This window comes from Staurois parvus, unplaced genomic scaffold, assembly GCF_062004578.1.
Source record: "Staurois parvus isolate SC_StPar_1 unplaced genomic scaffold, SC_StPar_1.0 ptg000170l, whole genome shotgun sequence".
NCBI lineage: Eukaryota > Metazoa > Chordata > Amphibia > Anura > Ranidae > Staurois > Staurois parvus.
Genome location: NW_028317966.1, coordinates 2,978,116 through 3,005,287, shown reverse-complemented (window position 1 = coordinate 3,005,287; position 27,172 = coordinate 2,978,116). Strand labels below are relative to the sequence as shown.

Below are 27,172 nucleotides of genomic sequence, written 5' to 3'. Positions count from 1 at the left end.
GGAGCATAGAAAAGAAGATTTGCTTGCCCAGTATTCTTTTCCTTTAAGCTGCTATACGGGTACCCTCAGCATCTTCTTCCCCACACAGTTGTCTTGAGTCCTGACATCATCAATACAAAAGCAGGGTCCATAGCTCTACACTTGTCAGGGACCATCGCGACGCATGGGTCTACACATGCGTAGGCGTCTGTCAAGACGTGCAGGTAGCAGGGCACTAGGACCCAGGCACACCCGTCGTCTTGACAGTACTAGGCAGGCACTGGGACCTAGGCGGCGCCTGTCAGGTGCAGGGCGGGCTATTTAAACCAGCCCTGCACAGACGCTTGTTGCCGAATGTTTTTTTTGTATCCTGTTGCCTGTGTTGTGAGTACTCTGATTTGGATTGTCTGACCTTGTTGCTTTCCCCTGTCCTGACCCCTTGGCTTGCCTGACTCTGCTCCTGGATGTTCCCTTATAGATCTGATCTTTTGGTATTGACCCTGCGTGTGACCCGACTATCCTTTGCCTATCGTCTTGTACCTCACCGACCCGCTAGTTACCGACCCGGCTTGTTTGACTCTGACTTTGCTCATCCGTCCATCCATCCCTCAGGGATCCCTGGGCTCCCTCACATCAGACTCTAACCCGCTGGAGCCCTTGGCAGACTCCTCTACCTCTGGTAGAGATACCTAGCAGCTGCAACCTGGTCCCGGAGCGCTCCAAGTCCATCCCCACCATCAGGGGCCCTGGTGAACAAGTGCTCCGGTACTTAGACTTCGCACTCTGGGGAGGCTCTATCAGGGGACTGATAGAGGTACTGTCAGGCGGTCCGTTACAACACTTGACTTGATGATGTTGAGAGAGGGTCCCAGTCAGAGCATGGGGGAATGACATCTGCTGGGAATTGGAGGATTGGGTAAGGAAAATGATTTTACTCTCCCTTAGACCTAAACGAGCAGTTAGTCTTTGCAGTGCTGGTTAAACACAATTTCAAGGAGGAATTTTCAGAATACTTGGAGCTAGACTTTAAAGAAACCACTCACATATGATAAAAGATCTGTGCCACCACAACTATTCAAAGTCATAAAACTGCCTCCTCTGCATTATTATCCACTGTGACCCAGGAAGACCTGACACAGGGTAGAGATTATATCCAAATCATCCTCATTTACAGCTCAACAGATTGACGTAGGCTCTGTTTCCATGTTCTGCATCATTAATAATTTTAACTGTAACTTCAAACTTGAACATTTCTATTTCAAAGTTGAAGTCATTAAACCTTGAAACAGGACAGAATGACAGACCTTTAGACAAGAGACAGGACACACCCTTTGTGATGTGTCTGGATGATAGATTAATGGACTCTGTCCGTGCATTGGCGGTTGCTGCATGTTTGATATCTGCGACCTCTTGTTGCCTCTCCTGGTTCTTCGCCATCTCTGACCCTTTGAAAAAGGGGTGTGCTACTTTCAGTAACAGGGGGGTATGGAGCAACCATATGTGCCGACTTTGCTGTCTGTAGAAGGATTCCCAGTTAGACGTTCACTCTCAGATGAAATCTGGGGGCTTTCATTTGTTGGCTTCTGGGGTAGAGGCCGGGTACCTAATCTCCTCCTGGGCCTAGAGGTCCCAGTTAACCATGGGTAAAAGCTCTACCTTCTTGGTAGTCCTGGTTTACCTGTTTAAATTTGTCCCTTTCTGTCTTATGGTATATGTGTCAATCTCGTCAATCTCCTGCAAAGCAGAGGTCTGAGTTTCTGTATCCTGTGTGTAATTCCAACACTGCAAGTTCACATTTCACTTGGCACAGCTGAACCTTGACCTCTTCAATAATTAGTAACATATAGTTCAATGAGTTCTAGGTGGAAACCTCACACCATTTTTCACAGAAATCCTGTTTATGACGTCTGTTGGTGAACTGATTTCTAATCCAGAAACCCCTCAGAATTTATCTTGCTCTGTAGCACTCAGAGTCTGGCCGTGCAGCTCCAGATCAATCTGTCTTTTCTTCAAGCATTTGATTTCCCTTAATCAGTCAGTGACTGTATCCAATCCAAATGCTTTTTCGGTGTCAGGTGGTCACGTGCCTGCTGAAGGGGACCTGCGAGACTCCGAAACATTGCCTTGCTGTAACTATGTGATTGTTCATTAAAACATTTGGACCCATATTGGTGATCCTCGGTGTGCTGGTGACATTCTTCCTTTCAAGAAATGGTGCAGGGACCTTTTTTCCTGTATTACACGCGGCATGGCAGCCCATTCAAATGCATGTAATTGCACCAAGCAATAGTGTACTTTTAAAGTTGCATTTTTTCTAATAAAAAAATAATAGTGGTCCTACAGAGAGCACTATATATTCTTTTCTTTTTTGAGCTTCCCACTTATAATAACTGAAGGATTGCCGGAGGTGGAGCAGAGCAGAGCAGAGGGAAACAACACCCCTGGCATATGATACCCTGTTTAAAGGGAAAGCACATCAGACCTAATTTTTATTGAGTCAAAGTATAAGATGAGAGTATTGGAGTGCTGGTGATGGGCTTTGCACATTACAAGGCAGTAGGTTTCAGTGATTAATATCTACAGTGATAGAAAGCTTAAGGGTATACAACACTATTGGAAGAGAATAATCATGGACATTCACGTTCTAATTGAATAAGATTGTTAATAATTATGGACATGGTATATAATTTCTTGGAATTTATTATGGAGATACATTTGTTGCATGATACAGGTTAGTTTCATTTAAATTATTTTATATAGTTCTGCACAGCACTGATTGATATGATCCAAATGAATTCTGTGCCCGCGCAAAACACTCTCACAGATCCGCATCAATGTGAAACTAGCCTTAGTTGTGTGAAGTGTCCCATTTTGCCATACTAATGGTCCTTTTTTACTATCCAGTTGTAGCTAGATTCCTACAAATAATTCCCCTAAGACATCATAACTGCCTCCCCCTCCCCCCCCATTTTGTGGATTTATTTGTACTGGTGCATGATTTAGGTCTGAACTGTGCAAAATCTGAGGCAAAGTGAATTTTGATTAGTCCATTCTCCCTTCGTTCTTGGCATGATCAATCCTTGTTTATACACAGACTTCTTTTTTCTCTTGAAAAATCTCTTTCCTAGAAGCACCAGTTTACATTTGAATAAGGTTGCATGTGAATACATCATTTCAGAGGAAAGCACTTTTAGGCAGAAATAATTACAAGAGTATAGATTATTTGTTTAAAATAGCCATGAAAATATAGTTTACAGGAAAGGGAAAATGACAGGGTTTTTTGGCATAAATTGCCAAATTGTTTTAGAGAAAGCATACACTGCCTGTTATAAAATCAGAAAAATGTACAGAGCTGTACAAATACTTAGCTTGCAATGTATAGAATATTAAGGTTTATATTCTTAATGCTTGAATTAAAAAAATGTGTTCTCAAGGGAAAGGATATCATTTGCAAAGTGCCTTTAGCATTCTGCATAAAAATAGCTCATGACATCTTTGTGTATAACCAGCCATGCTTTACTTTGTATGTATTGTTTGTTATTTGCACAGGAATGTGCCTTTAGGGATTTTATTACCTTTTTTTGCCATGGTATCTTGTTTTGCATTGTGCTGTGCGCTGACCTGTCTTGACTTGCTTTCTGCAGTGTACTTACCTCAAATCCCATTCGGCATCAAACCGCATGAATGTCTGTGTACACATGTAGGAAGATGTCAATATTCACTAACCTCCTTCTAGAAGAAAGTTGTGAGACATACCTATTTATATGCTACAGGAAGGCTATGTAGATACTGCAAGCTGATAGAGAATGTGTCATTTGTCTCTTGGCAGGATCAGAATAGTATAGAGAATGGTGAAGAGCTGTAGTTCTTGAATGGTAAAATTAGTAATGTAGTTCATTACAGTAAAATGTAGTTCACAATGGTAAAGTGGATGTCTGTAGCACAGAAACCGATTCATTTCCTTTAAGACCCATTCACATGCACTGATGCAACATGTTGCAGTGTTGCCTTTTCTTTTTTTTAAGCTTGCCGTCTTGTGATCTAATGGGTTATTTCACATTGCATTGCCTATAAATGCATACATACTACATCTTTATTTAATGCACATGAACACACTTCTATGATATGAACATGACACATAGAAACCAATTGTTTTCTCAGTGTTCTTATGCTGAGCCTGTATTGATCAATGCAGACCAACACAACTCAACACATCTGGTATGACCAAGCTCTGTTGCTAGAATTTTTGATATGCCTACTGAAAAAAAAGACATGTTATAGTGACTCTGGTCTTCACTCTACAGCCTTCAAAGAATCTTCTGCGTCAGACTCACTTTGTTAGATACTTGGTTCCCTGAAGCACACTGTGGTTTCATCTGCTGGACCAGATGTCACTACTGACATACAAAAAAATATGTATTGTTCTTCAGATTTTAAGTGGTTTAGTAAAGTACTGCTGGTTTTTTAGATAGATGATAACCCTAAAAAAAATTGTCTGGTGCTTTGTTAGATAGATTAAGCTCCAAGGAGCAAGGCCCTCCTAACCCTCCTGTATTGAACTGTATTGTTGCTGTATTGTCTCCCTTTATATTGTAAAGCACTGGGCAAACTGTTGGCGCTATATTAATCCTGCATAATAATAATAAAAATAATAATTTTTACTCTCTTTCTGTTCTGGCGACAACAGTTTTACCAAACTGGAAAAACAGGCAGAACACTACTGAGAATCTGTTTTGAGAAAAAATTCCTTGACACACATGTAACCGCTTCCCGGCCACCCTATAACAGAAATAATGCTACGGGGTGGCATGGGTGCACAAAATCATGTATATATACGTAATTTTGCATGCCCTACCCAAGCCGCCATTCGCGGTTCTGGCTGTCAATCACTGGGTCCCGCCGGTGATTTCCAAGGATCTCCAACGGGGAGGAGAACTGTTTTGTTTACTAACAGTTCTCCTCCCTGTCAGCTCGGGCACACTGCTTTGGATGGTTGTGCACAACAGTGAAGCACACTGACACCATCCCCTAGTAAAACACTCCCAGGACAGTTAACCCTTTGATCGCCACTGATTACTGTATTGGTGTCATTGGGGATGTCACTGACACCAAGTCAGCTCCCCCCAGTGTCATAATGTCTGCCGCAGTCCTTCTACAAGTCGCTGATCACAGCCATTACTAGTAAAATATAATTTAAAAAAAATCCCAGTATATATACCACCATTTGTAAACGCTATACCTTTCATGTAAACCAATTAATTTACATTTATTGGAATTTTTTTTAGCAAAGGCATGTAGCAGAATACATTTTGGCCTAAATTTATGACGAAATTTGATTTTTTAAACTTTTTTTACTGGACATGTTTAATAGTAAAATGTCAAAAATATTGTTTTTTTCTCAAAATTGTCAGTCTTTTTTTGTTTATAGCGCAAAAAATTAAAAATGCACAGGCAATCAAATACCACCGAAAGAAAGCTCAATTTGTGAATAAAAAGGACATAAATTTCATTTGAGTGCAGCGTTGCATGACCGTGCAATTATCAGTTAACGTAGCGCAGAGCCGTAAAGCAAAAAATGGCCCTGTCAGGAAGGGAGGGGGGTAAATCCTCAGAAGGGCAAGTGGTTAAAGGAGACTAATTTTGCATGTCTGTGAATCTCTACACATAGATTTTTAACCATAATTTCTGTAAAGCTAGTCTTATATCTGCATGTAAGCGCTGCCAAAGTGCTACAAACACCTACAAACACTAGGTTCCTTTGGCAAGAGCATTGCAAACAGTGCAAGTAGGACTTTTTTTTACTGCTTATCAGGTAAGGCTTCATGTATGCAAGCAGCTCCTAAACTTGAATTTAGATTAGTGTGAACCAGGACTTCATTCAGTTTAAAAGTGGAGTCGTGTCCCAAGCCGGGTTCGGTAGCAGCCAAGCAGGAAGGCACCATGTTGTAGGAAGAATCAAGCTCAGAAACAAGCATAGGCTGGCAATGTTCAGGCAGCCAGGTACCAAGTTGATAGAATCTTGGTCAGAAGTCCAGGTTGAGGTCTATAGCAAAGCAGTATCAAAGACAGACAAGTATTATCCAAGACCAGGTCCGGTGAAAGCCTTGTCAGTAAAAAGTTTAGGATTAAGAGTTGCAGGGGTTTAGCCTGAAAGACCATTCAACAAAGATCCTGTGCCGAACTCAGGTTGTGGTAGCCTGCTTGGTGCCAGTATCTGTGTGGATGTTCACGTACACATGCCATGAACAGGCACATGCTGATGAGTGTATGCGTGCATGGTTTTGCATCTAGTTAGGCAAACACGCACATTAGATAGAGAGAAAACAGGTGGCGCACACACCTAGTGCATTATCCAAGGTTTATTGTAGGAGTGAAAGAATAAAAAAAACATACTCACAGACGAAGCATGTATCTAAAAAGCATAGAAAAATGAAAATGGCCACAACGGCAGGCAAGATGTTCACTGTCAGTGTGGTCAAATGGCTGACACATTTCAGGGATGAATCCCTTTCCTCAGAGCTGATGACCAACCTCTGATGCTGATGAATGATGAATGGAAAGTAAGAGCCTTGCTGTTGATGCCTCAATAAACCTTGGATAATGCACTAGGTATGTGCGCCACCTGTTTTCTCTCTATCCAGTGGCTGATTTCCCCGTCTGAGGAGGGCTGCACCCCTGAAGCATTTCCTTTGGTTGTCGCTGTCCTGTCGCTGTCGCTGGTACCCTTGGCTTCCCTTTTGGCTGTGCATATCCTGAGGCGCTGGAGAGTACATACGAAACACGCACATTAGCCTGATGGATGGCATGATGTTCCTGAAAGTATATTTCTCTTAGGAAATCTAATGTATCAAACTTATGGACCTTGTAACATTGACATGTTTGATGTCCAGCTGCAGGTTCACATGGACTGAAGAGTACCCAACAAACTTCATGCAGTGCCAAAATTTAGATAGGCTGTTTAGCATCAACAATAGTGCCGGATATCAATGTATGTTCACACACATGCCACTAGGTGCACACACTAATGCATGTACGGTGGTCACACAGTGCCATGTGCTATAATATGTGCACACACATGTGTTGCAATAGTCCTCTTGTTCTGGAACAAACCAGCCCTTCCTTACATCTGAATTCCTGCTAACTGTTGATTGTGATTTGTCAAATGTGTAACCTTCTATGCAGGGGCGGACTGACAACTCATGGGGCCCCCGGGCAATAGGGGATCATGGGGCCCATGTCCTTGCCCAAACTCAAAAAAGCCTATGAAAAAGGTACCAGGGGCATCTCATGGGGCCTCCAACTGACCCCGGGCCCTCGGGCAGTGCCCGAATTTCCAAATGGTCAGTCCGCCCCTGCTTTTATGACTTCCAAGCATAGATAGTAGATTGTGATCTAACCATCTTGTTACTGAGTTTGAATTTCAGGGAAAATGAGGGTTGCATTGTATTCAATACCACTTCCCCATTCTCTGCACATAGTTTGGGGTTTATCAGAGTTTATCATCATCTAGGGGGGAAGACTAAGGGGTTAATTCACTAAACGTTACCACGTGATAATACTGTAAAGTGATTTATTTACATAAATTATCGCATGCGGTAACAAAATGTCCAATTTAAAAAAAAAAAAATTCTGCAGTATCTAACGCAAAATTAAAAATGTGCCGGTAAATACCGCAAAATGTGGTAAGCTGTTAAGTCAAATTCACATACATCACAGAAAGTAAAAAAGATGCAATATTTATCACCAGAGTTTTGCTGGTGGTATCACATGTGGTATTTTTTCAGATGCAGCGAGGGGTTCCCCCACAATTCCTAGGGGCCTGATATGGGTAATAAGGGGAACCCCATGCCAAAATGTAAAAAAAAATCACGTGGGGCCCCCCCCAGATCCATACCAGACCCCAAATCCCTTAGGATTGTGAGGGGACCAGCACGCCATTTTTTTTTTTATTTTGGTGTGGGGTTCCCCCAAACTTTATCCAGATCGAAGGGCCTTTTTCTATTTTTATTTTGCTGTGGGGTTTTCCTTAAAATCCACACCAGACCCAAAGGGCCTGGTATGGATGGGGGGGGAGCCCCACGCTGTTTTTTTCATCATTTGTAATTGCTAGCATGTTTTGTTTTCATTTAGCTGTCAGTGGGACACCCACTAACAGCTGATGAGTTATCCTTTGTTAAGGACTGCAGCTGGCTTCCTTTGCAACCAGTTACCATGTGATAAATTACTACATGAAAATATGCAGTAATTACCGCAATACATTTATTTTACAGCAAGAGTTGTTTACGCAAAAAATTCTTAGTGAATTGCACATTTGCAAAACAATTACCGCATGTGTTATTTTACTGCATTTTTTCAGTTGTTTAACTCTTAGTGAATTGACCAATTTTGATTACAGCCAGAGGCAGGCAAATTTCAAGAGGTACTTAAAACTGGTGACAACTGGTGTCACCAAAGGCACAATCGTGCAAATCAAGAACCAAGATATGCAAAAAAAGTTTACTATTTAATGCAACACGGCTGAAAATAAAATTTTTCCTTATTAGTTTAACAAATTTCTCCTTTTCTTATGAAAATGAAAGCAATTTATTGTAAGAAAAAACTTTTCACTTGATGGTGCTGCCAAAAGCTCTCTAATACCTAGTTGTGAACATTCTAAAATGTTAGGTAAATACAAATAAACTGATATCACGTACGCGGCATCCCTGTGAAGTTAAATCTTTGACATAATCATGAAAATGATCCATAATTTAGCTCCGAGGTTGCCATCATTATTCCACTATAATGTCTCTTTTGAGTACTAGTAGATCTTTATCTAAGAAACAAGAAAGCTGCTTGATAGCTGCTTTCTAGTTCAGAATCATTACATACATAAATACTCAAATTCATTCATTTCTGAATGTCGTTTCTACAAGGTAATTTTAACCTATATGCTTTATTTTTGACAACGGAGCATAAAAATGCCATTAAAGCTAAAACCCAAGCCTGTAATCATAGTCATCAGCAAAAGATGGTATATTTTATTTACAAAAGCTGCTCTTCTTGCTGCATTTAACTACATTCTGCAGTAGATTTGCTGGAAGTATAAATGTTTTCATTTTGTATCAACTTGGGGGAGAGGGGCTACAACACAGGATTTTTAACACATCAGTTTGCTTTTCTGAGTTCTCACACTAACACATTTTTATAACCTGTTAAGTCTGCTAGGAAACCCATTAGTTTCCCACTTCTGTATTAAAGAGACGCTTTGTGGACAGGGAAGTCTTAGAAGGACATGTAGTTTTAAGTAAGGGCTCATTCATGCGTGCAGTGCCCTCTGAAGAGTGATCGCTTCTTGGAGGGCATTTGACAGGCAATGAGGAGGTGATGTGTTGCCTCTTCGCTGCCTAATTTAACCCTGTAAATGCAGCATTACTGCACTAAAATCACATGCATTGTACATGGTGGCCACATGTCCCCATAAACTTGCATTGGCCATGTTCAGCAGTGGTGAATATTATTATTATTATTTTTATATTATTATACAGGATTTATATAGCACCAACAGTTTGCACAGCGCTTTACAAAATGAAGGTAGACATTAGAGTTGCAATACAATTTGGTACAAGAGGAAACAGAGGACCCTGCTCATTAGAATTTACAATCTAGGAGAATATGAATATTACATGCTGTTTAGTGTTTGCTGTGTTTTGGCCTGTGTACAGCTGGTGAGTGGCTAGAAGTCATTGTTCAGGTAGGTGCTAAAACCACAGCCCAACTGCCTAGTTTTACTGCCCTCTGGCCACTTGTCTGAACAAGGCCTTAGAAGCAAACAAATCAAAGCCCAACTGAAGATAACATTTTTTAAATTACAGAAACAGCTTTTACTTTAGCAAAACATGTTTAAACCGTGTGAATAAATGCTGACCACTGCAAGCACCCGGGCAGAGTTATATAGTGTGTTCCAAACCTGTAAGTGAAGCCTTTACTGGAGTGTTCTATTGTCCTTACCAACAGGTAATAAAACAGGGGACTAAAAAACAAACTCCTGCGCTAAAGACTAAGTCCACCTTTTTAAAAAAAAATAAAAAATATGTCCGTAGCAAACAAATGTGCATTTATGACTTTTGGCAAAGCATTGCAACTGTGATCAATGGGCCAATTCCAAGCTCCTGCAGACTCTTGCTTCAGCTCTATGCTCCTTATTGAGGTACGGACATTTAATTAGAGAGCTGGAGGAAGTGTCACTAGTCTCCATTGAGAACTACAAGTCCATCTGCCATGGGTAGACAGGGTTTGTAGTTAATTCATTTACAGGTCTCTGTGCCCAGGGCTGTGGATAAAGGTGTACCACCAGTCCTCCTTTACGGGACCCATGCCAGCAGGGGGGCTCAGGCAGCTGGGTGAATTGGATATGGACAGGGAGGGTGATCAGCAAGGCATGTTGGAGGGTTGCGGGGGAATTACTGGAAATGATCCCCTGTGTAGCTCTTCCTGCAGCAGCTGAAAGCTAGATTCTTCTCCTCTCCCTCCCAGCTGCTGCAGAGGTAGCCATACAGGGAATCGGTTCCAATAATTACCCCCCAACACCCATCATGTGTTTCCCTCTGTTGCCCAGGCCCCCCTCAGTGTGCCCCCACCCCCACAGTGTTGCTGGCTTCCCTCCTCTGTTTGCCACCGGCAGCTGCAAGCACATGATAGGATCTTTCAGGACGGAGAGTGGGGGAAGGGTCATGTAAATATGTTACATTTACTAGCCCATTTCTTTCCTGAATGAACGGTACCGATCACTCTCTGTGTTCACTCATAACTGAAGCATTGTAAACTGTTTTTTTTTTTTTTTTGGAGGGGGCCCTGTCAGGTCAGCTGTATGGGGCCCATGGTTTCTAATAACAGCCCTGTCTATGCCCTTACAGCCCCAGAAATTTGAAAAGTGACTGCAATGAAATATGCCAAAGACTAACATGGATTTTTTTTACCTAACACAAAAGGATATATAAAAAAATTATAAAGAAATAGAGGAAAATAAGACCCCGTTCTGTCAGTAGTACACTATTGTGCATGCTATGTGAAATATGGCTGCTATGTAAATAAAAAACTATGCATTGTCTTCATTTACCGATCTACAATACCAAACATTAACATTCTAAAACACAGTCCAAGCTGTCCATGTCAGCCATACCTAAAAGAGGTCTCCATTGATGGTGTAATGCATTTTTCAACATGTCAAGTCATGTACTGTCAGATTATTTACCTGTAGGACTAGGATAAACCTTTTCTTATTCCTATCCCCCATGTCACATGAAATGAAGAGACAGGAAAAAGTAATCCTGAAAGGGGGTCCGGGAAAAATTCTCTTAAGGCCAATTCACACTACTGCATTGACCTGCATTGTAGCACACTGTTAAAATGCGGTCCTTGCATAGAATCAATTGTAGAAGGAGTCATGAAAGGTAGGGACGTTTTTAATTTACTTAACACCCCGGTCACATCAAGCCCGCCTTTGAAATTGTGTGGCTTACAGTGAAGTCGCATGATTTCAAAGTCGGGGGACATGCTGATTTCATTGTGATTTGCAAGACATCTGACACAGATGTCTGTGCAAGTGGCACGAAAAGTAATGCATGTACTACTTTAGAAATCGGTGCAGCTCCGACCAAGTCAGAACTGCACCGATTTGACCGCTGTAATTGTGGACAATAGTGTGCGACTTGGCATGCGATTTGCAAGTCGCCTGACATGCAAATTGCACCCGATGTGACTGGGGGCTTAGGAGGGTTGTGCATCACATGCCTTTAGTTACACTTTAAAGCAGTATTAAAAATTAAACATTTGTTATATTGCAGCTTACTAATTGTTAGATTTGATCGTCAAATTAATTTTTTTTAAGGCTTTCATTCTTCTATATCATCTGGTGATCCAGACAGTAAGTCTGTTGTTTTTCAAAAGCGCAAGCTTTCCAGCAGAATGCATTTGTTTACATGGCTGAGACAAACCACTTACCACTGACAGGGATGATTAAATTGATCAAATAGAGGAAATAAAATCCTTTGCTGTAACTGATTATAAAGAGTGAGTTGGAATTTGGCTTCAATTATTTACTGTTTTTAAATCTGCTAATAGAAAAAAGTTGGACTTTCACAAGCCACATCCAAAAACCAGATGGGTGCACAGAGGAAACCCAAAACCCAAATTTCTTTATAGGCTCAGTATGGGAGAAAACACAATGTATTAAGCAAAATACAGTTTATTGTATACATAAAAATTTAGAATATAATCCAAGCATAACAAAATGGCCCTGAAAGGTACCAGCAGATTTGCTGAACACCTAAACCGTAGTCTACCCAGAATAGATTGGAAGTCTAGTATATGAACTCCAAATACATATAACAATTGCAGCAGAGTAATTATAAGAGTTCAAGGGCCTCCAGACAAGGGTTAACGTGTTTCACTAGTTAGCTTCTTCAGGACCCAGTGTATTGGTAGAGCATCAATATATATATATATATATATATATATATATATATATATATATAAAAAACATTATACAAAATTATTGTAACTAACATACATAACATCCACTAATACATCAAACATTTTCTGTATATATACAAAACGTGCTCACATTGGTGTGATGGAATATGGGGTGACCCACTAAAGGCCTGGGGGCAGACATAGGGGCATCAGGATCTGCTAATACATTTAACACTCCCATTCCCCCGCACTGACAATACTGCTATGTGCTGTGCCTCCTGTGCTCATTCTTCCAGAGTGGTGTCTCACAAATACAGGAGGTGTGTTACTAGCCAGAAGGAAAAAGCCAAATAAAAACCACCACGTCTAATGACTGGAAAGCTGCAATATAACACATTTTTGGTTTGGGGTTTAATACCGCTTTAAGTCACTTTCCTTAATGCATTTTTAATATGCTTGGAGTTAAGTATAAATGTCATGAACATTTTGCTGCTTCCAGTGAAACCAGATCATAAAACCACCTGGGCTGCATAGTGCAAAATATGTTGATGGCTGTTGCTATAATGGTAGAAAATACTGCGTTTAAAAGTACAGAAGTGGGAGCAAGGAGACAGAAAGAAATCATTTTTAGACTAAATTGTAAAGTTTGATTGGCATATTAAAATAAATATATTTAGAAGACAATGTGCTGTGATTATAACCCACTGTTTAATTGTGCCGCACGGTTCTGTTTGCTGTAGTAAAAATGACTTTTCTCAGTGTGTTCTGTTTAACAAGGGCAACCTTCAAGTTAATTAGAAGTGCTGTTGTATGTGGCATAATTAATACCACCAACTTCATAATTCTTGTTTTAGAACTAGAGTTCTTCAAAACGATCTTATTTTAAAATTTTAATTACAGTTACACAAGTGACTTTAGAAACTGCTGATAAAAAAGGCATTTGCTATGAATTATATTAATGTGTTTATTTTTTTATTTTTTTTTTTTCTTGTAGGCAGTAGAAACAAATCTTGCATCAAAGGACAGCCACTGGGTTTATGTGAATGAGGTAAGCAAAGACAAAATCATTACTTTTGTACAGAACATTTTAGAATAATTTTGGGGAGATGGTGAGGATGATTTTTTACCATGGCAATAAGTGCATAAAAATTGAGCTCAAATCCTATAAGCATGTACAGTATCTCACAGAAGTGATTACACCCCTCACATTTTTATAAATATTTTATTATATCTTTTCATGTGACAACACTGAAGAAATGACACTTTGCTATAATGTAAAGTAGTGAGTGTACAGCTTGTATAACAGTGTAAATTTGCTGTCCCCTCAAAATAACTCAACACACAGTGGCAACAACAGTGAGTACACCCCTAAGTGAAAATGTCCAAACTGGGCCCAAAATGCCAATAGTTTGTGTGGCCAGCATTATTTTCCAGCTTTGCCTTAACCCTCTTGGGCATGGAGTTCACCAGAGCTTCACAGGTTGCCACTGGAGTCTTCTTCCACTCCTCCATGACGACTTCACGGAGCTGGTGGATGTTAGAGACCTTGCACTCCTCCACCTTCCATTTGAAGATGCCCTACAGATGCTCAATAGGGTTTAGGTCTGGTGACATGCTTGGCCAGTCCATCACCTTTAACCTCAGCTTCTTTAGCAAGGCAGTGGTCGTCTTGGAGATGTGTTTGGGGTCATTATCGCGTTGGAATGCTGCTCTGCGGCCCAGTCTCCGAAAGGAGAGAATCATGCTCTGCTTCAGCATGTTACAGTACATGTTGGCATTCATGGTTCCCTCAATGAACTGTAGCTCCCCAGTGCTGGCAGCACTCATGCAGCCCCAGACCATGACACTCCCACCACCATACTTGACTGTAGGCAAGACACACTTGTCTTTGTACTCCTCACTTGGTTGCCACCACACACGTTTGACACCATCTGAGCCAAATAAGTTTATCTTGGTCTCATCAGACCACAGGACAAGGTTCCAGTAATCCATGTCCTTAGTCTGCTTGTCTTCAGTAAACTGTTTGCGGGCTTTCTTGTGCATTATCTTTAGAAGAGGCTTCCTTCTGGGATGACAGCCATGCAGACCAATTTAATGGTGTGTGCGGCGTATGGTCTGAGCACTGACAGGCTTACCCCCCACCCCTTCAACCTCTGCAGCAATGCTGGCAGCACTCATATGTCTATTTCCTAAAGACAACCTCTGGATATGACACTGAGCGCGTGCACTCAACTTTTTTGGTCGACCATGGCGAGGCCTGTTCTGAGTGGAACCTGTCCTGTTAAACCGCTGTATGGTCTTGGCCACCATGCTGCAGCTCAGTTTCAGGGTCTTGGCAATCTTCTTATAGCCTAGGCCATCTTTATGTAGAGCAACAATTCTTTTTTTCAGATCCTCAGAGAATTCTTTGCCATGAGGTGTCATGTTGAACTTCCAGTGACCAGTATGAGAGAGTGAGAGCGATAACACCAAATTTAACACACCTGCTCCCCATTCACACCTGAGACCTTGTAACACTAACGCGTCACATGACACTGGGGAGGGAAAATGGCTAATTGGGCCCAATTTGGACATTTTCACTTAGAGGTGTACTTACTTTTGTTGCCAGCGGTTTAGACATTAATGGCTGTGTGTTGAGTTATTTTGAGGGGACAGAAAATGTACACTTTTATACAAGCTGTACACTCACTACTTTACATTGTAGCAAAGTTTCATTTCTTCAGTGTTGTCACATGAAAAGATATAATAAACAATTTACACAAATGTGAGGGGTGTACTCACTTCTGTAACATACTGTATGTAAGCAAGTGTGGAGATCCTAAAAGAATTGTGACAACATGTAATAGGTTTTCAGGTGACCTTTTGCATTAGCCTATATACTTCAAAAACATTTTATGTCTGCCTGTTGCAGATTGAAGGGCCACATTTTTATGATTATTTTGCATTAAAAATGGATCTCTGCCTGCCATGAAATTAATAACTTGCCTGGCCATCCTAGATTACGTGATCTTTAGCTATCAATCATTAGAGACTGCGGAGTGGGATAGACTCAGTCTGGTTAACGCTTACTAAAATTTGTAGATCAACAAGGCAAAAAAAAAGAAATCAGAGCAAGACTTTAAAATGAGCTAATATGGCTTCCTATGTATACAGATAATTATGCAGTATACATAGGAAACACACTTTTAACCACTTGCCCGCCGGAGGACTTACCCCCCTTCCTGACCAGGCCATTTTTTGCGATACGGCATTGCGGTACTTTACCTGACAATGGCTGCAATGCTGTACAAAAATGTATGTACTTTTTGTCCCACAAATAGAGCTTTCTTTTGGTGGTATTTGATCACCTCTGCATTTTTTTATTTTTTGGGCTGTAAAAAAAAAATACGGACAATTTTGAAACAAAAAAACAATATTTTTGACTTTTTGCTATAAAACGTATCCAATAAAAAAAAAATCAAATTTTGTCATAAATTTAGGCCAAAATGTATTCTGCTACATGTCTTTGCTAAAAAAAAAATCCCAATAAGTCTATATTAAATGGTTTATGTGAAAGTTATAGTGTCTACAAATGGCGGTGTATATACTGTTTTTTTTTTTTCATACTAGGAATGGTGGCGATCAGCGACTTAAAGTGGGACTGCTGCGGGCATTCTGACACTGGGGGGAACTGACTAACTGCCTCTGACATCCCCAGTAACACTAATACAGTGATCAGTGCTAATAAAAAGCACTGACACTGTACTAATGACACTGGGAAGGAAGGGGTTAACATCTGGGGTGATCAAAGGGTTAACTGTGTGTGTTTTACATTGTGTCCTATGTGCTGTTTTACTTGGGAGACATGTTGCGCAGAGAGATGCAAAACAGCATGTCCGTGCTGACAGGAGAGAGACCTGTGTTGTTTACACACGGGTCTCTCACGTGTCAGCTTAGCCAATGATCATCGAGTGCCGGCCAGGAATCGCTGGTCGGGACCTGGTGATTGACATCCCTAGCTGCCAATAGCGCCGTGGGTAGAGCGGCACGTGCCCTTTACCCCAAAATGTATATTTACGTGATTTTGCGCAGCCGTGCCGCCCTGTAGCAGTACTTCTGCTATAGGGCAGGTGGCAAGTGGTTAAGCTTTGATCACACATTAATAGGGCATTGGCATTAAACTTCCTTTTTTTACTTTAACAGGTTGAAGTAGTATTAAATCCTCAGTGTTTTTAGCTTCACACATTGAGCACAATAAAATAGACTGTGGGATTGATTTACTATAACTGGAGAATGCAAAATCTGGTGCAGCTCTGCATAGAAAATCAGCTTCCAAGTTTTAGTGTCAAAGCTTAATTGAACAAGCTGAACTTAGAAGCTGATTGGTTACCATGCATAGCTGCACCATATTTTGCACTCTACAGTTTTAGTAAATCAACCACAATGTGTTAAAATTCTTACAAGCACTTGCAGTTTACCACTTTCAATGCTGCTGACTTCTGCTCTCTCAGTACTGCCTCCCTGAGCTTCCAGTTTTTGCAGAAAAAGAGCTAACAGTGGGAAGTGCAGTTTCAAGTTTGTTAGCAGGGAAGTGCCTTGTAATTCTAGACTACAGGACTGTGTGTTTCTTTAACACCTTCCTGGTCTGGACTATAGCAGATTGACAACCGGGCGGGACACTCGCCATTGTGACTATGATGTCCTGTCAAAATGAGCCACTTATGTGGCTGTGGGGCCTAGCGGCACCCTGATCTGTCACCGTCTGTGTCCATAGGACACGGCCTATGACATATCATTACATCGGCCCGTTGCCAGTGTCATGTGACCTCTGTGACCAATCACAGCAGATCACATGTCAATTGTATACAATGGATGGATTCCTGCCATGCCATTCATTGTATACAATTATGTTGTTCGCTGTGACTGGTCAAGGCAGTCACATGATACAGACAGGGTCAATCACAGCCCATCTGTATCATGTGATCAGCTTTGCCCAATCACAGCTAACCACAAAAGACTGAATGAATCGGTTTCATTCAGTAACAATGATTGCAAATATCAATGAAATATGTTGGTATCAGCAATCATAATGCATTAAAAAAAATCCTGATCACTTGCCCAGAGTAGTTCAATGTTACTATGGTAATATTGTATTGCTTTGGTTACAGTGTGCTAAAAAATAAAATAGGAAAAAAAGAAAAATGTAATAAAAATAAAAAAAAATAATAGAAACATTTGAAAAAAAAATACAAAATCAATTATTATTATTATTTTCACCAAAGAAATGTTGCAGAATACATTTTGGCCTAAATTTATGAAGAAATTGTATCTATTTGCAAAATTTTATAACAGAAACAAATAAAAAAGCGTTTTTTTTAAAGTTTCAGGTTTTTTTGTTTTATTTAGAAAAAAAAAAAAAAACTCAGTAATGATTAAATACCACCAAAAGAAAGCTCTATTTGTGTGAAAGAAATGATAAACATTTCATATGGTTACAGTGTTGCATGACCGCGCAATTGTCATTCAAAGTGCGACAACCCTGAAAATTGGCCTGGGCAGAAAGGGGGTATAAGTGCCTGGTATTGGACTGGTTAAAGGAGACACAACTCTAGTCCCAGCATGCAAGGGTGGCTCTATAGGATACTGCAAAATAAAGGAAGTACCTTTAAACAGGAAACCAGGGGCAGTGATCATGGCAGAAGCTTAAACTAAAAAACTGGCAAGGATTAAAAAATGAAGAAGCTGCATACTCAGTGAGTGATTAAATCAGCTGCAGAACGTGCTTAACAATAAGGGTCTAATATCACTTTAACTTTAATATCACTTTACTTACTTTGGGTATTTGTCCAAGAATGACCATCCTATAAAAGAATGGTGCTACAACCCATGGACTCTAAATAAACTATAGGGGTTGCTTCACCTGTGCCAGGACCACAGCTGGACATGCTGTTAACCACCTTCTGCCCGCCCTATAGTACAATGACAGGTGGTTCTCTTGTTCTGATAGGACGTCATATGACAACCTACCATTCTCACTGTACATGCGCAGCTGAGGGAGCGTGCAGCGCGGCGATTGCTGGTCCGCTGTGTCCCTCGGACACAGCGGATCACAGAAAGAGCCAAAGATGTCGGCTCGGTCATGTGATCAGCTGTGTCCAATCACAGCTGATCACATGTAAACACGGAAATGCCGGTTATCGGCATTTCTCTCCTCTCGAGCTGTCACTCACAGTGCCAGTCAGTGCTGCCTAACAGTGCCAGGCAGTGCCGCCTAACAGTGCCAATCAGTGCCACCTATCAGTGCCAGTCAGTGCTGCCTATCAGTGCCAACCTATCAGTGCCATATATCAGTGTCATGTATCAGTGTCATGTATCAGTGCCATATATCAGTGCTGCCTTTCAGTGCCCATCAGTGATGCCTGTCAATGCCCATCAGTGCAACCTACCAGTGCCTCCTCATCAGTGCCCATCAGTGCCACCTATCAGTGTCCATCACTGCAGCCTCATTAGCGCACATTAGTGAAGGAGAAAAATCACTTATTTACAAAATTGTATAATAAAAACTAAGAAAAAACTTAAAAAAAAAAAAAATTTCAATGGTTGTTGGTTTGTTTAAGAAAAAATAAACATCCCAGAGGTGATTAAATACCACCAAAAGAAAGCTCTGTCTGTCTCAAAAATTTATAAAAATTTCATATGGGTACAATGTTGCATGGCCGCGCAATTGTCATTCAAAGTGTGACAGCGCCGAAAGCTGGAAATTGGCCTGGGCAGGAAGGGGGTATAAGTGCCCCGTAGGCTAGTGGTTAAAACATAGATTCAGGAAGAGAAAGGTCAACACCGGAATGTTCAATGCATATAAAATCTTCCTTATTGCAAACCTATTGGGACAAAAAGGATCCATACATAAAACAATCTGACATGTTTCTGCCCTTCCGAGCCTTAGTAGTAGTCCATAAGAGCAGAAACGTGTCAGCTTTTTCTGTGTATTGAATCCTTTTGTCCCTATGGGTTTGCAATAAAGAAGCTTTTATATGCATTGAACATCCAGGTGCCAGCCTTTCTCTACTTGGATTTGCCAAAGAATACTGAAAGCTCTACCCCAGGCAGATCCTGGGCACAAATGAATGCAGCTCTGTAATCATTAATACATTATTAAATGTATTTTTAAATGCAAGCAATGTAAGTAACTGAATATGATGTGTCAGCCTTCTTTATTTAGCATATAGTTCAGTTTTAATATTTAGTTATTATTGAGTTGTAAATTGATTGAACATTCAGTGCTCAACTCAACTTATTACTGAGGCATTTTTTAAATAGTTTGATTTAGAGGGGTGTAAATGTGGCCAATGATTTATTTACAATGTCTTTACTATAGTCTACTTTTCCATTGGTTCACCTCTATTTACAGGTTTTATTATATTTTTTATTTTTATATTTTTTCTTATTTAGTTTAGTGGGGCACAATGTGCAAATTATATCTTTATTGAGCCAATATCAAAATCCCCTATTTTGGCTGGCTCATCTCTGTTGATGTGGGTTGATTTCATTCACCTTCATAAAGGTGAATGGCTCAGAATCATTGGTGTTCTGATGCTGTCTTTGAATGAATCAAAATATCAGAGAATATCAGACTTGCAGAGCATTTCCAGCATACCTGCCAAAAACACAGATGGGGCAAGTTCATTACTGTATACTACAGTAAGATGTATCGATTTCATAAAATGAATTTAGGATTTCACATTTTAGTAGTATGAATTGTAGCCAAAAGTTAGAAAATGAAATTACTGCTGTTACAGTTTATTACAAAAATTAGTTAAATTATATCTTTTATTGGGTGACTGAATTGCAACTGTCGATTGAAGGTATCACTTACTGCTTTTTTGCTTCTGTAAATGCCAACACAGCACAACATTCTAATTTAAAGCTAAATTCCAAGTATGAATATTTCTGCATAGTTATATTGGCCCATCTTGCATCCATGTTCTATGACCAGCAAACACAAATGCTCCTGCGCTTGGGGATGGACTCGATGCAGGCTACAACCACATTAAGAATGTCCTGGAACATGCACACCTTGCTGCCCTCAAATAGACCGGGGGAATCCAAATATACTGAATGAGGAAAGAAAAAACAGAGGGCACACAGGCCTAGTGCATTACCATAAAAAATGTTTAATAAAAAATAAAGTAGGTGTTGTACTCATAAATGACAATATAGTCAAGGCACATCATAAAGAACAGCTGGGTCAACACCGCGCTGAGTAACCATCCGCAATAGGGAGTGTAGACATCCAATAGGCTGACGCGTTTTGAGGACTTGCCTCTTCCTCAGAGGAGGGCTCTGAGTAAGAGGCAAGTCCTCAAAACGCGTCAGAATATTGGATGTCCACACTCCCTATTGTGGACTGTTACTCAGTGCGGTGTTGACCCAGCTGTTCTTTATGATGTGCCTTGACTATATTGTCGTTTGTGAGTACAACACCTACTTTATTTTTTATTAAACATTTTTTATGGTAATGCACTAGGCCTGTGCGCCCTCTGTTTTTTCTTTCCTCATTCATGTTCTATGACTGTCTGATTTCTGTGAATGCTGGAAATCACTGTAGTAGGCACTGCTACTACAGTTATAACTGCTATCTTTTGGGTCCTATGCCAAATTACTGCCCTACTGGTTACAAAACATAGGAGATCTCTCGCTCAGCATAAGTGCCATTCAGAGAACACTGTGCATTTTCTCAAAGAATGCAAAGCATTCTCTGATTCGATGAGGTGGAGAGGCAGGGCAGTGACATCCCCTCCTCCACCTCGTCCAATCAGAAACTTCTTGTTATTCATTAAGAATATGCAAAGTGTTCTCTGAATGACACTCATGCCAAGTAGCAACCTACTGTGTTCACTAGGTATCGGGACAGCCGCTTGACTCCAGCGGCAAACACTGTAGTAGTGGTGCTTACTACAGTGTAGAAGCAGTGCCTACTAATATAATTTCCAGCTTCCACAGGGATCAGCCAAGTATGGAACATGCATACTTATATTGGTCCTAGCTAGACCAATGTAACTATGCAAAAATATCCATATCTAAAATTTTGCTTTAATACAAAACTGGAGAACTTTGGTAGCAACTGCTTAGGGAATTCCCACAGTAGCTGGGTCTTCTGGAGAGGCTGTGTGCTGTTGGGCTGCTGTATGTATGTCCGCACATCAGTTCTGACAGTGAAGGGCCACTCACCTGGTTGCAGATCACTTAGTTGTTTTTACTCTTTGACCTGCTGGGAAGCAAATCTGAGGAACATATTTTCAATGAAGAAAAAAAGCTTCCAAGAGGCACTAGGACTTTGATTTGAGTTCATACAAAATAGTGAGAGGGCAAACAAATTTGAAGACTTCATTGGTTCAGATTGCTCACAAAAGACAAGACTACCCTCCAGTGGGTACCCCAGGAGGTTACCAGGAAAAAAAAGGCACAAATGGAAGGCACACCAGACCAAAGCATAAAAGAGTCTAAATTAATTTGTTTATTCTTAAAATCAGCCAACATGTTTCATGGCTCAGATAATCTCCTATCTTCATTTCCATGTATTTTTTACATATACTGTATGTTCATATGTGTGTATTTATGTATGCATGTATATGTACACATACAGTATGTATATGTGCTTTATCCATGATGGTCTATGATTTTTAGACTTATTATTGTATAAGTCACATTTACAGTACATTTTTGTGTTCTGTTGTAGCCCTGACAAAGGGGGGGGGGGACCTTTGAAACACATTGGTTCTGTTTAGTACAAACTAATAAATTAATTTGAACTCATTCTTTGGTCTGGAGCCCCTTCCATTTGTGCATGTTATTTTCCCTGGACACAACCATGAACCCTGGGAGTTGTGGGAAATGACATTACAGTTGAACTGTACAGCATCTGAGCACCACAAACCAAAATTGCACAATAATTCATTTTTAATATTCAAAACAAACACCTCATTCATCCATGTCTCCATGCTTTATTTTGCTGAGAAATCAACTTGAAAAACCCCTCCTGTCATTTCTGGCAGTGCCCGTCATGAGTAAAGGCAGATGGTTCATGTAGCAGTTACTTCCTGGAATATATATTTTCCTTAGCTCAGGCATTGGCTGAGCTGAGAACCCTCTTTCCCCTCCTGAAGACTCCTGTGATGTATAACATCATTTGCCTATGCATGGAAACCAGGAAGTAACTGAAGAAATACAAAAAAAAGGGTCAAATAAGTAAATATAGTATGCTTTCCTATCTCTTTACTAATGCTAGCAGCATAAGTATTAGAAATAGTTCATGATTTTGAGAGAGTGAAGTTCCGCTTTAAGGAGGCCTGCATGCAAGCATGGTGAGTAAATGGGCACTTTGCTACATTTCTACCTGCTCACTGTTAAGACCTGCAATCACAGCACCTGAGAGTAGGAAGTCTTCCACCACCAAAATGATTTTGCTGTTATTAGATGTATGTGAACAAATGCTATAAAAATGTAAAACCTTTCATCATGTTCACAAATAGATTGAACACCATAGTACACCTCGCGTGATACACTTTGTTTAGTCCACAAAAATCTGTAACCACCATGCAAGGACTAGCTGATTGTGCCACCTCCCCCACCCTAGGCCATATATTTCCAGTCCTCCCCTGTTACATGTGCAGGTTCTGCTTCCTGCTTCTTAGTGCTGCACAGGGCTTTCTTGCAGGTTATATACATAGCACTCATCATTTTTCCAATATCCAGCCACCATGCAATCTTTGACCTAAGATACTGTGGGGAGCCCCTCCCTAATTGCTACCAGAGTACTCCACTTCCAGTGTGCCAGCCTTTTGTCCGTGTGACTGGAATCCCTCCATGTTTCCATGTTATAGATCACAAAGAAGAAAAATTTATTTTTACTTTTCATTTCCATAAAACCTGTTTTTGCTGAAAATCTACAATTTTTTTTCTCCAGCTGAAATAACCACACTGCTTGACCTGTAGCATGCATTGTATCTGAAAGGTTAGAATTATATTTTTCAGTGTATCAGATATCAGGTGATGGAGCCCAATGGAGAGAGGGCTTCCCTTGCGGCTAAGTTCCAGACTCCCCTGAGAGTCAGGCCAAAAGTGGCACAGGTCGCCTGTAGGAGTGCTTGTCAGTGGTCCACCCAGGAGCACGGCTGATGCACGGAGATGAGGTCTGCAGACAGGTGGCGCCTGTGCGAGGTATGCAAGCCCTTCTGGGAATAGAGGATTACTGGATAGCTGGTTCAAGCCAAGGTCAAGTACCAGGTGGGAATCAGAGCAGACGTAGTCAGATGGGATAGCCGAGGTCATACACAGGGGAGCGAGAGAGAGAGTATCTGTTAGCCAAGCCGAGGTCAGATCAGGGGTTAAGCAGAGTAGACAGGTCCAAGAGCAAGCGGAGTCAGTATCAGGAAGTCACAGGTCACAATAACACAGGAACTAGGAACAAGGTACGGGGAGCTAGAGATCATCCAGCAACTTAAGGGAGTGAAGAGCCTCCTTATAAAAGCCATGTGGTGCCAAAACTGAGCCTGATGCATGCACAACTATGCGCCAGTGCACATGTGCAGAACGACTCGCGTCCGTGCACCAATGTGCATGGATCTTCACCACCATGTATTTCCGTGACCATGTAGGGTACTGCGGAAATGCCCAGTCTTCCAGGACTTCTGCCATGGATAGGACCCTGACACAGTGTATATTTATTGTCATATGGGTGTTGGGTAGCTCAATCTGGCAGGTGAATTTTTAGTGGGACATGGTAGTTTGAACTTCAGTTTAAAGGCATGGCAGCCCACTTTTATTAAACAAAATTAAAGTTCCATCCAAAGTTGACAACGCAGGGGCCTCAACGTCTATCACATACTTTCGTTGGAGGCTGAGTTGAAAAGAGGGCTTCCCTGGTGGCTCTGCTCCAAAGCACCCCTGAATATGGTGACAGAGGTACGATGCTCAAAAAAGCATGGGTGCTGGTAACTTGGTAGTTGGTGACTGCCACAGTCAGATATGTAGTCAAAGTGTTTCAGGGTCATACGCAGTGAGGCAGCAGCGTGGTCAGGAAGCAGGCTGAGAATAGTCAGAGGCAAGCCAATGTCCGTATCCAAAATCTACAGAACAAGGTCAGAAACAAGCCAGTTCAGCAATGGAACATCAGTCAGCAAAAGCAGGAACACAGATCATGGGAAGCTGAAGAATATCAGCCAATTGTCACAGCACCTTGCTGTACAGGCCCACTCCTGGCCTCCAGATAGGGTTAGGGCTCACTATTCTATTTGGACTCCCATAGCTGTCTTGACTCTTCCAGTCCTGTGGGCAAGAATTTCCCCCAAAATTGGGTCTTGTCTAACGAGAAGGTCACCCCTCCTGGCTGGAGCACAATGCTATCTTTACTCAGAGACTATCTTCAAATAACAGGAACTGCAACTGCCCTGAGCTACTCTTGGACCTGGCTTATAATTACATTGCACACCTGTGCAATCACACAGGCTGCAGGTGTCCCACAAAATCCAGATATAGTTTTGAAGGTTCTGTCCAACCCAAAACATTTTGGAACCTTCAAACTCCAGGCCCCAATCCGGAATTGCAAAAGCTCAGAACACCGCTTTCTCTGCTCACAACACGCACACTGGAGCATCTCAAACCATAACTTTGAGAATCCTCTGTCCTTTCCATATCCATTTCTTAAACTTACACCATGCCAGGTCCTCACACCATATACATTTTTGTGGCAGTGTACTGGGCATGTCTTAGAACATAGTTATTCATTAACTGACAGAGACCAAATTACATATTGCCAATGATATATTTTGTAATAGAGACTGCATCAAAACTCAAGAAGTGACCATAGAGAATGTATCAGCTGGGATAGATGATGTGATCCTTATGGATGCATGGTAGGACCTACATTTTTTTTCCCACTGATAAGGTCAACACACAACGAACAAACCGCATAATGATCATGCTACTACACACCAGCATTTAACAGATTATGTAGATAGATTTTTATGTCCCTAACATCATGATATTTGCAGCGAACACTCTATAAATTGTATGAACTTGTCCTACGATCAACTATATTTAGCATTGTTTCAAGCTATATACAAATATTTGAATACATTTAACATCCTTCACTCATGAGTCATTATCTTTGACATGCACATAGCTTTTCCCTGTGTTCTCTTGAAAGAAAAACAGCTTTTATTTTATTTAGAAATGAAATCTGTATTCAGCATGGAACCGTCAGCTCCAGCTAGCCTGCCTCTTCTGATTTACATATGCAGTGAGCTAATCCATCCAGCCCTCATGATAGCAGACAGAATACTTTAATTTAGAATAAGCTCCCCACGGCACATGTTAATAGACTATAGCCAAGTCATTTACCAGTGTTGTGTTTATTCTTTCTTTCCTTTTTTCTAGACCTTCTGTATGAAGCTCCTGCAAATAAGCTGGAGACCTGCATTTTTTTAAGAGTTGTTTTTTTTTTTTGTCAGAACTTAATGTATCCTTGAATGAAGTATGTTTAAAAATATAGTTATGGGATTACCTAACTAGCATCATTGCATGTATGGCTGTCACAATCCACTGTCCACGGTGTATAATTGGTTCTTAATTATAGAATGCCTTCATTTTGCATCTGGATCTAATGATGCAATTAAGAGCAGGTAGGATTCATTTATCTGAAAGACTCTATTTTCCCAAGTGACTGCTGATGAAGTGTGTGTATACAATTTGGTCGCCTATTCTGCTTCAAATAAATAATGGAAATTAAATATGAAATATGTGCGTATGTGTGTTTGGACATACACTATATTGCCAAACGTATTGGGACAGCCCTCCAAATCATTGGATTCAGGTGTTCCAATCACCTCCATGGCCACAGGTGTATAAAATCAAACACCTAGGCATGGAGACTGCTTCTACAAACATTTGTGAAAGAATGGGTCGCTCTCAAAAGCTCAGTGAATTCAAGCATTGTACAGTGATAGGTTGCCACCTGTGCAATAGGTCCATCTGTGAAATTTCCTTGCTACTAAATATTCAGCGGTCAACTGTTAGTGGTATTATAACAAAGTGGAAGCCACTGAAAACAACAGCAACTCAGCCATGAAATGATAGGCCATGTAAAATGACATTGCGGGGTCAGCACATGCTGAAGCGCACAGTGCACAGAAGTCGCAACTGTGTGCAGAGTCAAAAGCTAAAGACCTCCAAACTTATTGTGGCCTTCAGATTAGCACAACAACAGTGCATAGAGAGCTTCATGGAATGGGTTTCCATGGCTGAGCAGCTGCATCCAAGCCTTACAACACTAAGTGCAATGCAAAGCATCGGATGCAGTGGAGTAAAGCATGCCGCCACTGGACTTTAGAGAAATGGAGACATGTTCTGTGCGGTGAGGAATCACACTTCTCTGTCTGGCGATCCAATGGATGTGTCTGGGTTTGGCGGTTGCCAGGAGAACGGTACTTGCCTGACTGCATTGTGCCAAGTGTAAAGTTTGGTGGAGGGGGGATTATGGTGTGGAGTTGTTTTTCAGAGATTGAGCTTGGCCCCTTAGTTCCAGTGAAGGGAACTTTTAAGGCGTCACCATACCAAGACATTTTGGACAATTTCATGATCCCAACTTTGTGGAAACAGCTGGCTGAGAACAGAGATGGTGGCCCCTTCTTGTTCCAACATGGCTGCGCACCAGTGCACAAATCAAGGTCCATAAAGACATGGATGAGCGAGTTTGGGGTGGAGG

At 41.1% G+C, this 27,172-nt stretch overlaps 1 protein-coding gene across 5 annotated transcripts in view; it reads left to right on the top strand.

The window, feature by feature from the left end:
* GRID1 (glutamate ionotropic receptor delta type subunit 1) overlaps window positions 1-27,172 on the top strand; it is a 1,483,898-nt gene that overhangs the window by 1,048,643 nt on the left and 408,083 nt on the right. For all 5 annotated transcript variants that reach the window (XR_016312597.1, XM_089676479.1, XM_089676480.1 and 2 more), the window contains exon 5: window positions 13,424-13,477. Coding sequence is in view for 4 of the 5 variants with exons in the window: in XM_089676479.1 (XP_089532605.1) it covers window positions 13,424-13,477 (54 nt within the window). In the remaining variant the exon portion in view is untranslated. The remainder of the gene's footprint in view (window positions 1-13,423; window positions 13,478-27,172) is intronic.